Source organism: Athene noctua, chromosome 1, assembly GCF_965140245.1.
Source record: "Athene noctua chromosome 1, bAthNoc1.hap1.1, whole genome shotgun sequence".
Taxonomy (NCBI): Eukaryota; Metazoa; Chordata; class Aves; order Strigiformes; family Strigidae; genus Athene; species Athene noctua.
The window spans coordinates 50,301,654-50,318,412 of NC_134037.1; the positions used below are offsets into that span (position 1 = coordinate 50,301,654).

The following is a 16,759-nucleotide window of genomic DNA, read 5'->3' on the forward strand; positions in this document are numbered from 1 at the left end:
CACTTCAGTAAATTGTAATACAATAATTTAACTTGAGTATTCCCTTATTGATCCCACTGCCTTTAGTTAAGCAAAATTAAGTTGCAAGCAATGAGCAAACATAACATCACTGAATACTCTCCGTCTAGATTTTTTTTTTTGGCCTTTTAGTGAAACCATTCAAAATAACTGTACTTTTGACTGTGACCAACATGAAAAGATATTTCAGTGAGACTAGTTAACATACCACGTGCTTGATGTTGGTAAAAGATTTGCAGTATATGGCACAGCAGCAATTGTAAAATTTTGCAAACCACTGCCACCCATTATATGGGCAAAGCCACCATGAGGCACCCTGGAACTGAGAAAATTCACAAAAATTAGACCATTACAAGAATGTTATAAGCAAAAAATATACAATATTTACACTGCAAAAGTCTGTTACTGCTACATGTGATCAGTTACTAATACTTTTATCAAGCTTCTCCCTTTCTTACCCATATCAAAATTCTCATTGTCTGAATGTTTTTAATTACAATGTTGAATTAACACATTTGTCCATTTACATTAGGCATCAAATTGTCTGAATGATATTTAAGACAATTCTGTTTGAGAAGTCTCATTTCTACAACCAGTTTTTATTACAGAATGTTATCTCAGTTTAGGCAAACATCTATGGTTATTTGTATTTACAGTTTAAGAAATACTGCATCATCAAAATTTTATTCTCCCGATTACTATCTGGGGCACAACTGACCAGTGTCCTTGACATGTCTTCATTTACTATTTCAGACCACATATTTCAAGTATGTAAGGAAACCATTAAATCAGTCACACTATCACCCAGTGACAACCTACAGCAAAACCAGAACACACTGAAAAAATCACTAGCATCTTCAGGAATGCATTCTCGCTTATTCATATTACCCAATTTTTTTTTCCTTTTACCAATATATTATTCAAGGATTTCTCAAGGTGTAAACATACAATAGCCCTGGAGTCTTCAGAATCACTCCCTATATTTTTAAACTAACAGGGACAAATAGAATAAAATCCAGGTATTTTTAGAATATCAACTTAGGCTGGTATGCATTACAAGGTAATGCTGTTAGCATAGCTGTCACACCAAGGAAAAAAAAAAATCAAGAAACTATAATGAAAGGATAAGGACCAAAAGAAGTTGAATGTGAGCCAGCAATTCATCCTTCCATCAAAGGCGGCCAGCAGCAGCATCTTGGGCTGCATCAGGAAGGATGTCACCAGCAGGTTAAGGGAGGCTCCTTTTCCTGTACTCAGAAACATCTGGAGTCCACCTCCAAGCTCCCAGCTACAGGAGGGACAGGGACATACTGCAGCATGTCGAGCACAGGGCCATGAAGCTAGTAAGGGATTGAAGCACACGACAAAGGAAGAGAGCAAGCTGGGACTGTTCAGCCTAGAGAAGACAAGGCTCAGGGGAATTTGATCAATGTATATAAATACCCAAAGGGAGGAATAACTAAGATTGAGTACAAGTGTCAAGATGAAGCACCCAGTGGTCCCTAGGGACAGGACAGGAGGCAGTGGGCACAAACTGAAATCCAGGAAATTTCATTTAAACATGGGAAAAACTTACTTTACTGTGAGGTGGACGAACACTGGAACAAGTTGCCCAGAGAAGCTGAGGGGTCTGCACCCCTGGAAACAGTCAAAACCTGACTGGACAAGACCTTGAGCATCCAGCTCTAACTGACCCAGCTCTGAACATGCGGTTGAACTAGACAATCTCCAGAGGTCCCTTCCAGCCTCAGCTATTCTGCAATTTTGTAGCTAGCAACAAAAGAATCTGATAAAACACACTAAACCTTCTATAAAATATATAACAGCTGTTAGAATTTTGGATTACAGGTACTTACATTAAAAGCAATGCTCCCATATTCACAAAATCAAAATGACTGTAAAAACCAGGACTAAGAATGGAAAAAGAAGAATGAAGTAATGTTTCCACTCACAGTAAAACTCTTGGCAGAAATGTGAAAGGGTTGCTACTGCCAAACGTTAAGGAGCTAGGACAGAGTTTGCAGTAATACTTTTTAAACATACCTTTAATAGCTAGCTATAGTATCCAACACACAAATCTGTATCAACTAGCTTCATGACAGCAACACTAGGCATACAGTTCTAGCACTGGCACATAAGGTAACTACAATGGATGTAAGTACTCATTATTTGCAGCATGCTATTTCTGACACGCAGAATTGTGCTCACAGCCACAGTTCAGAACAGTTGTAAAGATTTTACAGCAGTACTCTTTTATATCATGGTTTTGGCTCGCATTTCTAATACAGCACTGACTCCTCTGCAGTGACTTTTTTCTTCCCCTCCAATGAACCAAGAGAACTTCATGTTCAAATCAGCAATAAAACACAGACTTAACTGTTGAAAATTTCTCATTCAGTCCACCATTAGTTAAAAATCTTTTACAATCTAGCTTACTAAAATGTTTTTCATACAACAGGGCAAAATCATATAGTATGATCAGGACTTTGAACATTTAAAAGTAATAGATGGCTGCCAATTTATGCCTCCAAGAATGAGCTTTCTTTCCAAGCAAAACACTGCCAATATAGTAAAGAAAGCCTTCCAAATACATGCAAATAAGATCACAAGATCTTACCTCTTCTACTCAGTATGCAAATAAACTGCAGCAAGAGCACCAATACAATTTCATAGCTTTGGAGACTTCAACACTATTAAATGTTTAAGTTCACATCTAACATTTCTACCTATTTTTCCACTTACAGATTTTGCATAGATTTACTTGAAATTAAAACAGTGCAGAAGAGATACTTCAAGCCAGTTTCCTTATGTTTTGGGTTTTTTTTTAAAGTAGTCTCTCATATTTATCAAATACGCTGAATTTCCCTTAAAACAGCATATATGTTATTACTCAACAGAAACTAGACCCCTAAATTAAACAGTAATCCTGATACCTACAGAATAGAATTTATCATGATAAGATGACACTTCCCTCCAACTGTTAAGTAAAAACCCGATAAAAAGTTGCCAATGGATAATTAACAATAATTTAGCCAAATACCATTATAAACACCAAACAGATCAAGAAGGGAGGAAAAAAAAAGTGAAAGCATGTGGAATTGGCAATACCAAGTCAAGCAGCTGTCAGCAGAGAAAGAGAAGGTGGTGCATAAGTAAACTTTCAGATCCTCAACACGAGGCACAAGAGTATGTAGGAATTTTTCTTGAGTATGCTAAGGCTTTCAAACAGACAGAATCTCCTATTCAAACACTGCTCATGACAATTACTTCACTGTTAAAAGATATCTTGAAATTGGTATTAATGATCAATGCAATGGTATCTCCACTGAAATTTCCAAAGCAAGACTTCATTACATTGAAGAGAAAAAGGTGTAAGGATAAGGGAAGAAGATAAAAGACAAAGTTTAAGAAATATCTAGAAATGTCAGAGAAACACTGAAGACATAATTATAAATATAATTGTTTTATCTAATTCACTAAATTAATTTCCTAGTTTTTGATTGGAAAGAAAGAATAATACTGCTTCACGCAAAAAAAAAAAAAAAAAAAAAAAAACCACCTCAAGTGAATATGCAGAAAAGATTACAGGGAAATGTAGAAAGCAATGAAAATTCTGAATGCAGCCTTGCCAGCCAGTACATAGAGAAACAAATTCTTCACTAAGGAAATGTAATGCCAGAAAAAGATTGTAGTTTGAAATCAGGTATACTTTTAATGTAAAATTTTACTTAAGATACTGGCCTGTACTAGACTAAATGGTGTTTTAGCTCACGGACAACTCAGTATCTAAATCTTTCATGCCCAGAAACTAGGACTGTCTGGGAATTTATTTGCAAAAATATCAATTGTATACCACTATAAGAGGTACAAGGTTAAATTTTTATGGAAAAATAAAATATACCTATTAAATTTCAATCGCTGAAGAAAACACACAATGGGTTCCTACTAGCTGATACAAAAAAAAACCCCTAAGCAATCTGTTTTTACATTCCAGCCCAGACTTCTTAGAAGGCACACCAAAAACTTATTTCCTACTAACAAGAAATGGATAAGAACATGACAGCATATGATTTGTGACCAAAATGAATGGTGCTCAAGCCCATATTAATCAGACAACATAATTGTTTACTTATTAGAAAGCATCCCATAGAATCCAGTAGATATCCCAAATGCCATGAAAAGAGCGAACACCACTTCGGTATCACTTGGAATGTTTTAAGCAGCATTTGAAATGTAACCTTTCATCTTAAAGATGCTTACTTGCTGTCTAGACTTAGAAATGGACTCATCTACTAAAAATGAAAGACAGACCATCAGCTGGTGTGCAACAGATAGGCAGTTAGAACTGCAGGAATCAATTCTGCAAAGGACAAAAAGACAAGACTGATGTACACAGAACTAGCTTAAGATATCTGTGATCCCTAAAAACAATGCAATTAATAATAAATCATGTGTAACTAATAGAATTTGAAGACCATGCCATTTGATAATATATCCACGACTCTGAAATTCCTTGGTATAAAAGACAAGTTTTGATGATCTTAATTTGTACTTCACCACTACTTAACCACAAAACTTATGAACAAAAGGTCAACTTCTCTACTAATCCTAAAATATGAAGGGAATATCAAATTAAGAAGGTGCGATCTCTATCTGCCACCAGAAAAAGACATGGATTACACAGCTCAGATGCTACATGTCTGTCTATGGATCCACTTTGTAAAATGTCTGTATACACAAACTTGGCAATTCACCCAGCTCACAGGGGCATTTATTGCTCAAAACCTTCCCCCACGTTTCCATAAAGGCAAAGTGGCTTTCCCTGAAGAACAACTAGAATTTAGGACAGAAATCCTATATAAACCAAACACAGTTTTGCATAAAGTCACATCTTCACTTGAGCTTGACATACCACATTAAATGTTAAATGCAACTCAGCTTTAGGGGAATGATGTTCTGTTTACATTGACTGAAGTGATACCTAGTTATCTCATATATTAAAGCCTGTATCGATTACTGGAGAAGCCAAGAGTCACATAAATATGCAACAGGAAGAAGAATATAAACCACAGTTAAATTCACTACCACCTTGTTAAAAATTGCCTGGGACAGCAACAAAGGCCTCTTGCAAAGTAGTCAAGTAAAATAAGTACGTAATCAATCATTTTGCTGGCAATACAGTCAGCAAAAGTCTTAACACATACTTTGTCCACTTTGATCAACATACAGAACACCAAAGTATGCAAAACAGTTTCTAGTTGGGTGATGTTGTATGGTAATCTGAAATCTCTGGACTTATTTCAGAGTATACTGACAATATATCTGTTGCTACAGAAGAGCTTCTCACCTGCCAGTAACGAACTGCAGAAGTAATACTCTCTCTTCCTGAGTTAGTTCTTCTACAACATCCCAGAACCACTAAATGAAAAACAAGTTAGTTTGTATTTTCTATTAAATACTTGAAGTACTTGAAAATATAATGGTACAACGATAGATGGAATATGTGTGTTTGTTAGTTAAATGATAGAAATTTTCATATGAAATTTATACATAACTAAATCACTTAATGTAGGAATAATATAAATATATTAATAGATATATATTAAATAATAAATAAACCTCTACAAATTTCAGCCAAAATAAACTTCCACAAAAACAGAGAGAAAATTACAACATCAAAAACACCTTTTTTGAATTAAAATATTATTAAAAAAAAATTTACCTGAATAACTTGGTCTCCTCTCTCATAGCCACTGGTGTATTCTGTATTTTTTAACCAATCATTCACATCAATTTCTGGCATACCAGACAACAAAAGCTCCTTCAGAAGAAGCACACAGATTGTGATTAGTCTTCCTGACTAACCATTAATTTCAAGTGTTCATGTTGCTTTAAAAAGTAATGTTTTAAGAAGTATAAAAATTACAAGAAGATTCTTGAATTCAAGTAACTTCATGTGATCTGTTTCATTTAAGTACACAGTACCCAGAGATAGAAACTATTGTCAAGGAACTTAAAAGAAAAAAGCTCTGAGTTTTGGCATGACTTGAGACAAAACTTGAAACGTGTTGGTTACAGATCAAACCACCACAAAAACTTATTGGAATTTGATTCTGTGACTCAGAAAAAGACAACAGACAGCATCTCCTTACTTTTAAAGGACTTCTGTCCCCTTAAAGAAAATATGAAATGTCTTCAAGGTCACATCATCCTGATTCCATTTAGAAATTACAATTTAAGACATTTATCACTGGCACATGAAGTTATCACATTCCAGGAAGACGGTCATTCTAAGTAATTAGGATAAGCAGGAATACACATATTGAGATCCTCACTGATAGATGCCCAGAAAACAGAACCAAAGATAGAAAATGTTTATTTTGTGGGTACCGAGCTTTACTACTACGTCATTACACTACTGATAAAGTATGCTGGACAAAATATTTATTAAAAATATAGGCATTTCTGCTTACCAGTTCATATTCATCAAAAAGCTGGATCAAAGACGGTGGAATGAACATATGGAAGCCTTGTAAAAAGGCATTTATCTGAGGCTGAATGGCTCTTGTCATTCTAAGCTCTGTGACAAGCTGGACATACTCAGCCTGCAATGCAGAAAACAACATTAAGATATGCAAAAGCAAAAATACATAGTGCTCATGCAAACTCACTCACAAATGCAGTCCTCAATACATTACAAATCTCATTTACTGTAAGATGTTAAGAGTCCCCATGCCCTTTTCACACACAGAAGTAACCCAAAATAATTCAAAGGACCCCTCAAGAGTTCAGAGCCCCTTCTGCTCTTCTCTGTTCTTTCCTTCCAAAGACAATTCCCAGACAGAATTGTTTAAATCACAACACAAATGAACCAAAAAACAGGGACTAAGATAAAGGAAGCGAATAAAACTCAGTTCATCATAACTGCATCTAATACAACCACCATTGTGATCATCTAAAGATATAAACGAGGCAATGTTTCCAAAGAAAAATATTCCATTAGGGAAACTGACATAACTCAGGAAAAAGGGTAAACTTCTGAAGGAATATTTGTGAGCCAAAAAGCTTTCTTGCTTTCCCCCATCTCTGTAAGTCTAAAAGAATATACTACTTACACAGTGAAAGCTTTGTTGTCTTAGGAACAATTTCAGTTTCTTTAAGGAAGTCCTGAAAATTCTCCTCAGTTTTTAAAAAAGAAAAAAACCAGGAAAGCATTTATACCATAACCGTGTGGACAATATCATGGTTCACATGCTTTGGAGATTTAGGGGCTCGTTCCCTTTAAAAGATGACAGTAAGAAAGGCAATCCACCAGAACTCTGCTTTTGCTGAAAACACAAAAGCCTAGGAGGCAGTTAATGGAGGAAGGTTTTTAGAATGAGACAGACAAACGTGCCTACATTCAAGCTGTATAAACACGTCTCATCTACCCTCACAACTATGCAAATCTAGTAAAGTTTCTTTACTCAAGAAAAGAGATTCCTAAGAACAAGATTATTTAAGGTACTCAGTTTCAAAGTAATGTTTTGACTTCCTAATAGTGATTTTTAATAATGAAATCAAAAAACATATCTCCCAATTAAACTATCACCATCCTTCAATACAATAAACTAACAAAAATACTACCTTAATTTTTAATTTTTAAAAAATTAACCTAAACTTTTAGGTTCTGAACCTGCATAAAAACAACCAAGCACCCTTTCTTTCCTCCCCTTCAGAAAAACAGAATGAAGTATGAAACATTCCAAAACAGAATAATATTTTTCATAGGCAGTTCCTTACATTCAGAGAAATATAGAGGGGTTGTCATTTGCTCTGCAACTGGAAAATTTTTAAATGCATTACCACCATTTTATTAGAGTGAGAAGACAATCTGTGAAGTGCTCTGAAGAAGAGGTACGTTACCTAATCATATCTTCAACTGCAGAGCTGTTCCCAAAAATCTAGTTTCAATCTAATAAACTCCCTAGGTTGCTTCTACTGCCAGTGGAACTGAAAACACCTCCCTTCTCTAAGGAATTAGAGGGATAGCCAACGGAGATTAACTGCACTAGATGAAAGACAGCCTCTGCGAATAGATCTTATGAGCTCCAGGAAGAAATCACAAACTTTAGCAATATCAGGATTAGATGTATTGTTAATACTGGTCTTCAGTAATCAGAAATACTTGTTTTACATCTCTTAAATCGCTGTTACATAAATTAGCCTATTCAGAAAACAGGGTTTTAGAAAGAAAAATTCACAATCTAATTTTTTTAAAATCCATTATAAGAAATATGACAAGCTTATTTTCTGCATTACAAAAATATTTATACTGAACACTTTCATTAAGAGAAAGTAGTTGCTGTGCTTTAGGTATAACAAGAAATGTTTTAAATAGAAATGCCAAGCATCCTGACTATCAGCACCGGCACATGCTGAAAGACCTGTACTGCAGAATTTACATAATATATGTCAGTAAACAAAAAAACCATAGTCAATTTGTTTTTCTCTCTGTTCACTTCATTTACATTTTATTCCCTCTCAGAAGCCTTAGGAGCACATTACAAAACAGAAATATCTATGGAATTTCAGACCTACATATGCATTCCTACACAGTACATCAAAGGTACAATCCAGCTTTCTACCAAGAAGGGAGATTTGATTGAACACACATGAAACAGGCATCACAAATACGATGACAAAGTCTAGTTTGGGTGAGGGGTTGTTCTGTATTTTCCTTTGAGGTAAATCAAGCAGAGATCATGCTTCCCCAATTTTACATCCCCATATACTCTAAGACAAGGATCAACGTTCATTATGATGTTCAGACTCAGAGAGCAGCTCCATTCCAAAGCTGTTTGAAAAACAACACATAATTTTTTACTGCCAAACAGCACAGCCAGCTCACAGACAGACAAGTCCTGGGAGGACAGAGAAAGCCATAGGATTGTGGAGATCTGCACCATTTTTTAAAAATAGCATATGGTCAAACTTTGCCTAACTCTAATTTTATTTCTGTCCTAAAAAGGTAAATAGAAAGCTGCAAAAATATACAGACCAAAGAACAAAGAGAAATGCATAGCATGGACACTAGACAAAGCCTGACTTTTCTCTCCGAAGTCTCTCCGTGACCATGACAAAAAGCAGTTAAACCACTTCTGTAACTGATACTTCCATTGGCACTACATAGACACTCCAATTGCAAGACTGGAACATTTGCAAGGTATGGTCCCACAACCATTCCCCTACTACACAGTTGATGTAAAAAAAGAAAATTCCCTCATTCAAAGAAAACAGCTTTCTACAGACAGCTATTACTACAGTTCCTCAGTGGGGGATTTGCTATCTTTTACCTTGGTTTTAAATAAGAGGGAAATAGACTGTTTGGGTGGTTTCTGTGCAGAGGTTTTATGTTTTCGTTTTGGCATAGGGGTTGGGGTTTTTTTGAGTTGTTGGTTTGAAAGTGGGTTTTTTTAAACAACAGAGATTCACTCAATTTCACTTTAAAAAAATGCTATCCATTAAACAGGTAATCTCCTAGTGTGCATACATAGCAAACTCCTTTAGAAGCTGAAATTTCTTCTCTCAGAGGTATAGCAAATACACTGAGTTTTTTAAACAGTGATCTTCTATTCCTCAGGTAAAGGCAGAAAAGAGGATATGTCTTGGAAGAAAAAAAAATATGGTTTATAAAGTAAAGTAGACGCTTTCCTGTTTAACCTGTTAGAACCACTAAGCTAAAGCATACTGCAAAACCACATCACATTAAAAGAACTGGGAAAAATCCCCAAATGCCACTAATGCACAGATCTATAGTTTTCAACAACTTGGTTCACCACTGTCAAAATCAGTGAACAAGAGAGAGTGCCATCTTACAGATGTTTGCTGATTTCACATTTTACAGCTTCAAATTAAAAAAAAAAAAAAAATCCATTAGTATTTACAGTTTCAAAGCTACCACAACAGTAATCTGTTTCTTACCACCTTTCAAACAAAAGCTACACAAACTCTTCTCCCCTCTCACCACAGCTGAGGAAGGCTGATGAGCTAGAATGGCTGCATCTGTTCTACACATGATGTTCAACCACCCTTTTTAGTCTGTGCCCAGAGTCAGAAGTTAACAGAGCAATTTAAGCCCACTAATGACTGAGGTCTCCTCATATGGGCAAACTTCTAATTTCATGCTAAATGGTAACAGTTTTTACATAGTTGTTATGAAACCACAATTTCTGTCAAGTACAACTGTTTTATATATTGAGAAGCTACGACTGTCCAGAAACACGAATCAACATCCTTGTTTTCTTTAACAGGTGAAAGAAATTAATCCTCCACTGCCTTCACAATTAGACTTGTCTTACCATCTGTATTCTTTCATGAATGACTATATTGCAGGAAACAGTTCAGAATCAGGCTAATAATATGTATTCCTGTTATTGGAATGACACTACCTTAGTGAAAATTGGGATTAAGCATAAAAGCATCCAGTGTCAATTGCTCCAACACAAACTAAAACTTTGTTAGAACAAATGCTGACACCAACTGGCCATTTACCAATACAGCAGCTGTCGACACGACTGGTAGAGATGAACAGTGTACACAAAGCGAATTAGGCTAGCTCAACACAAATGAAAATCAAAACACAAAGCAGACATAAGGATCAAAAAAGTCAATGATACAAAAAATTGCAGGTCTAACCCATGACACTCCTGCATTTACTCAAAACTATCTAGTGGGTAACTGCAGAATTCAATTAGACTGATGCTTATCGATTTCTAGATGATTTTCAAAATCTGGCTGCATTTTTCATATTTGTTTTTGAACTAATGCTGCAGAGAACTTAGGGACTTTCCAAGCTGTTACTACTGAAGTAAATTAAAATAGTAGATTATTTCCATACAGACTAAATGACTTGCAAATGGCTGAAAAATCTTCCTGCAGCGTTTTTGTCAATCATCCATATGTTACTGTAGAACAATCCAGTGCCAGACTGCCCTAGCTGACAGCACACTTTGCTAAAAGTAAAATTGTAGGTAATGTTGCAACTGCTACTGTTTTATCTTCCTAGTATATATACCCATGACTTAACATTACAAATATTTGTAACTTTTAAAATAAACCGTTCATTTAAAGGTGATCCTATTTTCCTTACAAAAGTTGTCAGAAAGAACCTCAAACCTGAACACTTACAGAAATAGTACTGTTTAAAAATATCTGTAACATGCTAAGCTAAAAAAAGATGGAAGTGTTGGCAACTTTTTTGTATATTTTCCTTCAAAACAGGTACACCATTTATGCTTCCAGTTATTCAGAAAGGCATTCCAATTGCTTTTCTTATACTCTCAACTTCTGAATAAACCTGTATACTCACCTTGTTTTCCTGTGTAACAAGTATACTGGCACCCCCTGGCTTCAGTGGCACTTCTTCCATTGCTCCAAACACATCAGTCTCAACAGAGAAGGTCAGCTCTAAACCCAGATCACTGATATCATTATCTAAAATCCACTGCAAGTTCTTTGCATACTCTGGATCAATAGATGCTACATCCTGATAATTTACAGGTATACCTAGAAAAAACAAAGAGACAAAACCCCTCAAGTAAATAGGATAAAGCAGAAAGGGTTCTAAGCTTAATACATGGTAGAAGATTGCCCTCTAGAGAGAAACCAGAATACTGCAGTAATAGGAAAAGGGGAAAAAGGGATTCACCATTACTAACTACAGCAGAACTGTACTTATTACATTTTAAAAGTGTTAAAGAATCAAGTTTCCTCTGCATGTTTTTCTTTCCAGTTAAGCAAATGGCTTACCACTTGAGCAACAATTTGCACAATTTTGCCTCACTAATGGATTTCAGTAAAAGCATCTAACCATACAGAACACACAATGTTAAACAAGTTTCAAAAAAAAAATCTTAGTTTTCTACATAACTTTTAAAAACCCAAATATTGTATTTCTCTACACAATAATATCTCTTCCCCCAGAAAATTATTTAGAACTGGGGGGGAAAGGAGGGGGAAAAGACAACCCTTCTGTACTTGAAGAACTTCAGTTTTCTTCTTTTTAATCATTTTTTCTATGAGACCTACTTTACATTTGAAAGTCATTTAGAAGCATTAAGAGGAGAGTTGCTAGAAGTTTGACTTTTATCCAAGTATAGAAACTGCCTATTTACAGCGCCTTCACAGACATGGCACTCAAACAAATTTTAGCAAATGTGCCCAGAGTAAGGTGACCCTGAGCTTGTGCTAGAGAGCTATGCGCTATTGTTTTCACTATACAAGAAAGCAAACCCTAATTACTTTAACTCTGTCATGATAGGTACTTTGATTCTACCAAGATAGATAAATATCTAGAAAAAGGGCATGGGTAAGGCTGGTAGGAGAATTAGAGAAAAGCAAGTTATCAGGAAATACTCTCTCTGTTTCACTGTTTTCTGTGCCCTGTGAAGTGTCACAAAGGTGCCCATTAATAGATGTCTCAGCATGCTATGGACTGCTGAAGCAGTACCCCAGAGAATAACACAAAATTCAAAGGTTAGCAGCAGGTGCAAACACGTAAGTGCAAAAACCGTTATAGTACCTCCTTGGAAGAGCTGACTAGTGCTGAAATGATGTGTACACAAGCTCTAAGGCACTGTTTTTCTAATAAAATCAAGAAACACTCCAGTTTAAGAGAGGGATAGATAATTTACTAATGAATTTTCAGTCATCTTAAAAAAGAAAAGTCTAACAGCTGTCTAGTAGCTTCCAGAGGACTTTCACTTTTGCCAACTGGTAAGCATATGTGCATTTCACATATGAAATGTGGAAATAATGATGTCTCTGAGGAATACAAGCAAAACATGCAGGAAAAGGAGGAGATTGAAAACTAGGAATCAGACTCCTCTAGAGAAGAAACTGAACTGGAGTGTTATGATGAGACTACACTCATGTTGTGAGACCAAAGCACAAATCTCACTCATTTGCTTGACAGATATTTAATCAATCAATAGACTCAAGACAGGCAGTTATAAAGGAACTCCTTCAGATTTATCAGTACAAAATTTAAATCCCGTGAAATACTATGTATCGTTCTCTTGCTATACCCTTAGGGCACCTGTAGTTTGAAAAGAATGAGAAATCTACCTTAGCATAATTGTTATAAACAGGTATTTCTGTGCAACACAGAACTTCAAAAAGATACTACAGGGTAAGCTCTGAGACAAGTTCAGTAAGGATTTAAGGCCTCCAGCTCAAAATACACTGACCCAGAAATTAAATTTCGCTTTTGTTTATGCCATTTCAATGAACATTTTCTATTATACTGGGAAACAAGGGAGTTAAGTTAAACAGCAGATAGCACAGCTAAGAATTTATCTGCTATGTGCGTTTGTGGGTTGGAAGTGGAAGTTTCCCTTTCCAAACAGAAAATTAATTGGCTCCTTAGAAAAAAATACAAAGTACTACTGAACAACAGCACTTGAGATACTATCTTCTCCCATGTTTAAGTAGAAGGCAGACACACTGGAAGTTTTGAGAAAAACAAACCTAAGAGGCCTTAGTAATTTTTTACTGTATTTCTGCTTCAGCTCTACATCTGTAATATAGTACAGCCCTAATAAACATGAAGATCTATGGAATAATGTTTGATTTCACAGCACAAAAAAAAAATCATGCAAGCTACATATCTAACATCTTATACAGCTCATCAGTTGTGCGTTAGCTGGGTCATCACTTAAGTGAATGATTTTTCCTTGCCTACCAGATACCGTTGCAGAAGATCTCAATTCATCACAGTGAAAAAAGGGGATGTACCCACCTGAGTCTCAAAAAAGTAGCCACATTTGTTCATACAGGTTTCAGCTTCTAATTAAGGCACTTCCACATCATGTCTGCTGACTAAAGAGAAGAGCTCCTTTCAAAGAGGTTCACATTGTTCCTCAGATAGGAGGTCTTACCACGCAACTGGTAGATCCAGTGCTAACAACAGGAAAGGCTACAGAAAACAAGGATCTCAGTGCAAGGCGAGAAACCAAAGGAATGGAAACAGTCTCAGGCTTCAAAAGATTTAATACTCCATTACTTTAGGCCTGACAAATATCTGAAGGGAATCTCTATGTCTGTAACCTGGTAACGTTTATTTGGCATGAACAACTGTTAGCATAACCCATAGCTGAACCTGAAACAAAAATAAAACAAAAACCCCTCAGGAGTATCTGCTGCTATGCAACTCAGGTTCCTGAAGCAAGAAGAGAGGAGGTGCACAAAGTTGAGGGAAAAGGCCTTGGAAAGGTTTAAATAAACCACCGTGACTGCAGCAGAAAAAGCAACTACTTGGGAAGTGGAGGCATAATTTTTTCCAGTTCTCTGTCTGTTAAGTAAGAAGAAGTGATAAAAACCTTTGAACCTTTTCAACTTAAAGAATGTGCATAAACCTCTAGAAAGTTCCAGGATGCCTGTTCAACAGAATGACAAGACCTTATTAAGACAGACTGATAAGATCTCATTAAAAAAGACTACTTACTGCTGTTTGGTTTTCAATAGTTACTCTAGCAAAATGAAAAAAGTAAACAAACAAAAAAGTAAACAATAGGTTATCTTGACAAAGATGACTGAGCCTGCACCATCAACAGACTATGACAGTGATCCTTGAATGCTTTTAGGGAACAGAAACTAAATCTCCAGTTGAGTTGATCTGTCCTGGAATGAGTTAACATGACAGGAAGACTGTAGGCAGACAGAATAATTACAGAAAAACAGAACAAGATACAAACAATTCATTGAAACCCTTGCTAGGTCTTACAGTAAGAAGTGGTTCTTGTGAAGTAAAACTTCTGACATCAAGCTATCTTATACTTCCAAAGAAGATTAAAGAATAGCACTTAAACACAAAGGAAATTCTGCATGCAGTGGCAAAGGAATCGGTTTTCCCCTATAGCAGCCCTCACAGTGCTGTGTTTTATGCTGGGAGCTGGCAGGGTGTTGATAGCACCCTGGTGTTGCGGCTACTGCTGAGCAGTGCTTACACAGCACCAAAGCTCTTTCCAACATTTTCCCCCCTCAGTGGGACGGGGTGGGCAAGATCCTGGGAGGGGACACAGTCAGGACAGCTGACCCGAACTGACCAAAGGGATATTCCATACCGTATGACATCTGCTCAGTATAAAGCTGGGAGAAAGGAGGAAGGGGGTGGGGTCACCCTTGGTCCTCCGAGGCAACCACTATGTGTATGGGAGCCCCGATCCTGAGAAGGCCCGACCTCGCCTGTTCATGGGAAGTAGAGAATAAATCTGGTTGTTTTTTTTTTTGCTTCTGCATGCAGACCTTTGCTTCGCTTTGCTTATATTAAAACTGCTTTTGTTTTACCCACAAGGTTTGGTCTATCTTATTTTCTTTCCCCTCTTTGCCCTGTTGAGAAAACAAGGGGAAAGGAGGGGAAGTGATAGAGTGACTTGGTGGGTACCTGACATTTAGCCAAAGTCAAACTACCACACCTTGTTAAAACATTACACAACTGAAGAATTCCAAGCATAATAAAGAATGCCTGACAGACTTCACCAGCAAGGGCTCCAGCCACACCACCCAAAATGCAGAAGGCAAAGGTGGGGACTGGGAGTATGAAGAACCATACACTGGAGGAGATCATCAGGTTCAAGACCATCTAACGAACCTGAAGGTGCACAAGTCCATGGGACCTGATGAGATGCATCCACAGGTCCTGAGGAACTGGCAGATGAAGTAGCCAAGCCACTATCCAGAATATCTGAGAAGTCATGGCAGGCCGCTGAAGTTCCCAATGACTAGAAAAGGGGAAGCATAACCGCCATTTTTTAAAAGGGAAATAAAGAGGACCCAGGGAACTACAGGCCAGTCAGTCTCACCTCTGTGCCCAGCAAGATCATGGAGTGGATCCTCCTGGAAACTATGCTAGGGTACATGGAAAATAAGGAGGTGAGTGGTGACAGCTAACATGGCTTCACTAAGGGCAAATCGTGCCTGATTAATTTGATGGCCTTCTATGACAAGGTGATAGGTTAGGGGATAAGGGAAGAGCAACTATTATCATCTACCTGGACTTGTGCAAAGTATTTAACACTGTCCCACATGACATCCTTGCCTCTAAATTGGAGACATGGATTTGACAGATGGATCACTTGGTTCATAAGGAACTAGTTGGATGGTCCCATGTTCAAAGTCCAAGCGGAGGGCAGTGACAAGCGATGTTCCTCAGGGGTCGATGTTGGGACTGGTGCTGTTTAACATCTTTGGTGGTGACATGGACAGGGGGATTGAGTGCACCCTCAGCAAGTTTGCCAATAACACCAAGCTGTGTGGTGCGGTTGACATGCTAGAGGGAAAGGAGATGCCATCCAGAGGGACCTGGACAGGCTGGAGAGGTGGGCCTGTGCAAACCACACAAAGTTCATCAAGGCCCAGGTCAAGGTCCTGCACATGGGTCAGGGCAATCCCATGTACAAATACAGGCTAGGAGATGAGTGGATTGAGAGCAGTCCTGAGGAGAACAACCTGGGGGTAGCAGTGGATAAAAAAATAAATATGAACAAGCAATGTGCGCTTGCAACCCAGAAAACCAACTTTATCCTGGGCTGCATCAAGACAGATGTGTCCAGCAGGTCAAGGGAGGTGATTCTTCCCCTCTACTCTGCTCTCATGAGATCCCACCTGAAGTCCTGTGTCCAGCTCTGGGGACCCCAACGTAAGACAGATATGGACCTGCTTGAGCACCTCCCTTGTGAGGACAGGCTAAGAGAGTTGAAGT

The 16,759-nt window shown here is 37.3% G+C and overlaps 1 protein-coding gene across 7 annotated transcripts in view; it reads right to left on the reverse strand.

Annotated features, from left to right (window-relative positions):
• Positions 1–16,759, reverse strand: part of HACE1 (HECT domain and ankyrin repeat containing E3 ubiquitin protein ligase 1) — a 59,478-nt gene that overhangs the window by 1,082 nt on the left and 41,637 nt on the right. For all 7 annotated transcript variants that reach the window (XM_074896100.1, XM_074896098.1, XM_074896097.1 and 4 more), the window contains 5 exons: positions 11,369–11,565; positions 6,492–6,623; positions 5,741–5,839; positions 5,366–5,436; positions 227–340 (listed from right to left, as the gene is read on the reverse strand). In XM_074896100.1, the coding sequence (XP_074752201.1) occupies positions 227–340; positions 5,366–5,436; positions 5,741–5,839; positions 6,492–6,623; positions 11,369–11,565 (613 nt within the window). The remainder of the gene's footprint in view (positions 1–226; positions 341–5,365; positions 5,437–5,740; positions 5,840–6,491; positions 6,624–11,368; positions 11,566–16,759) is intronic.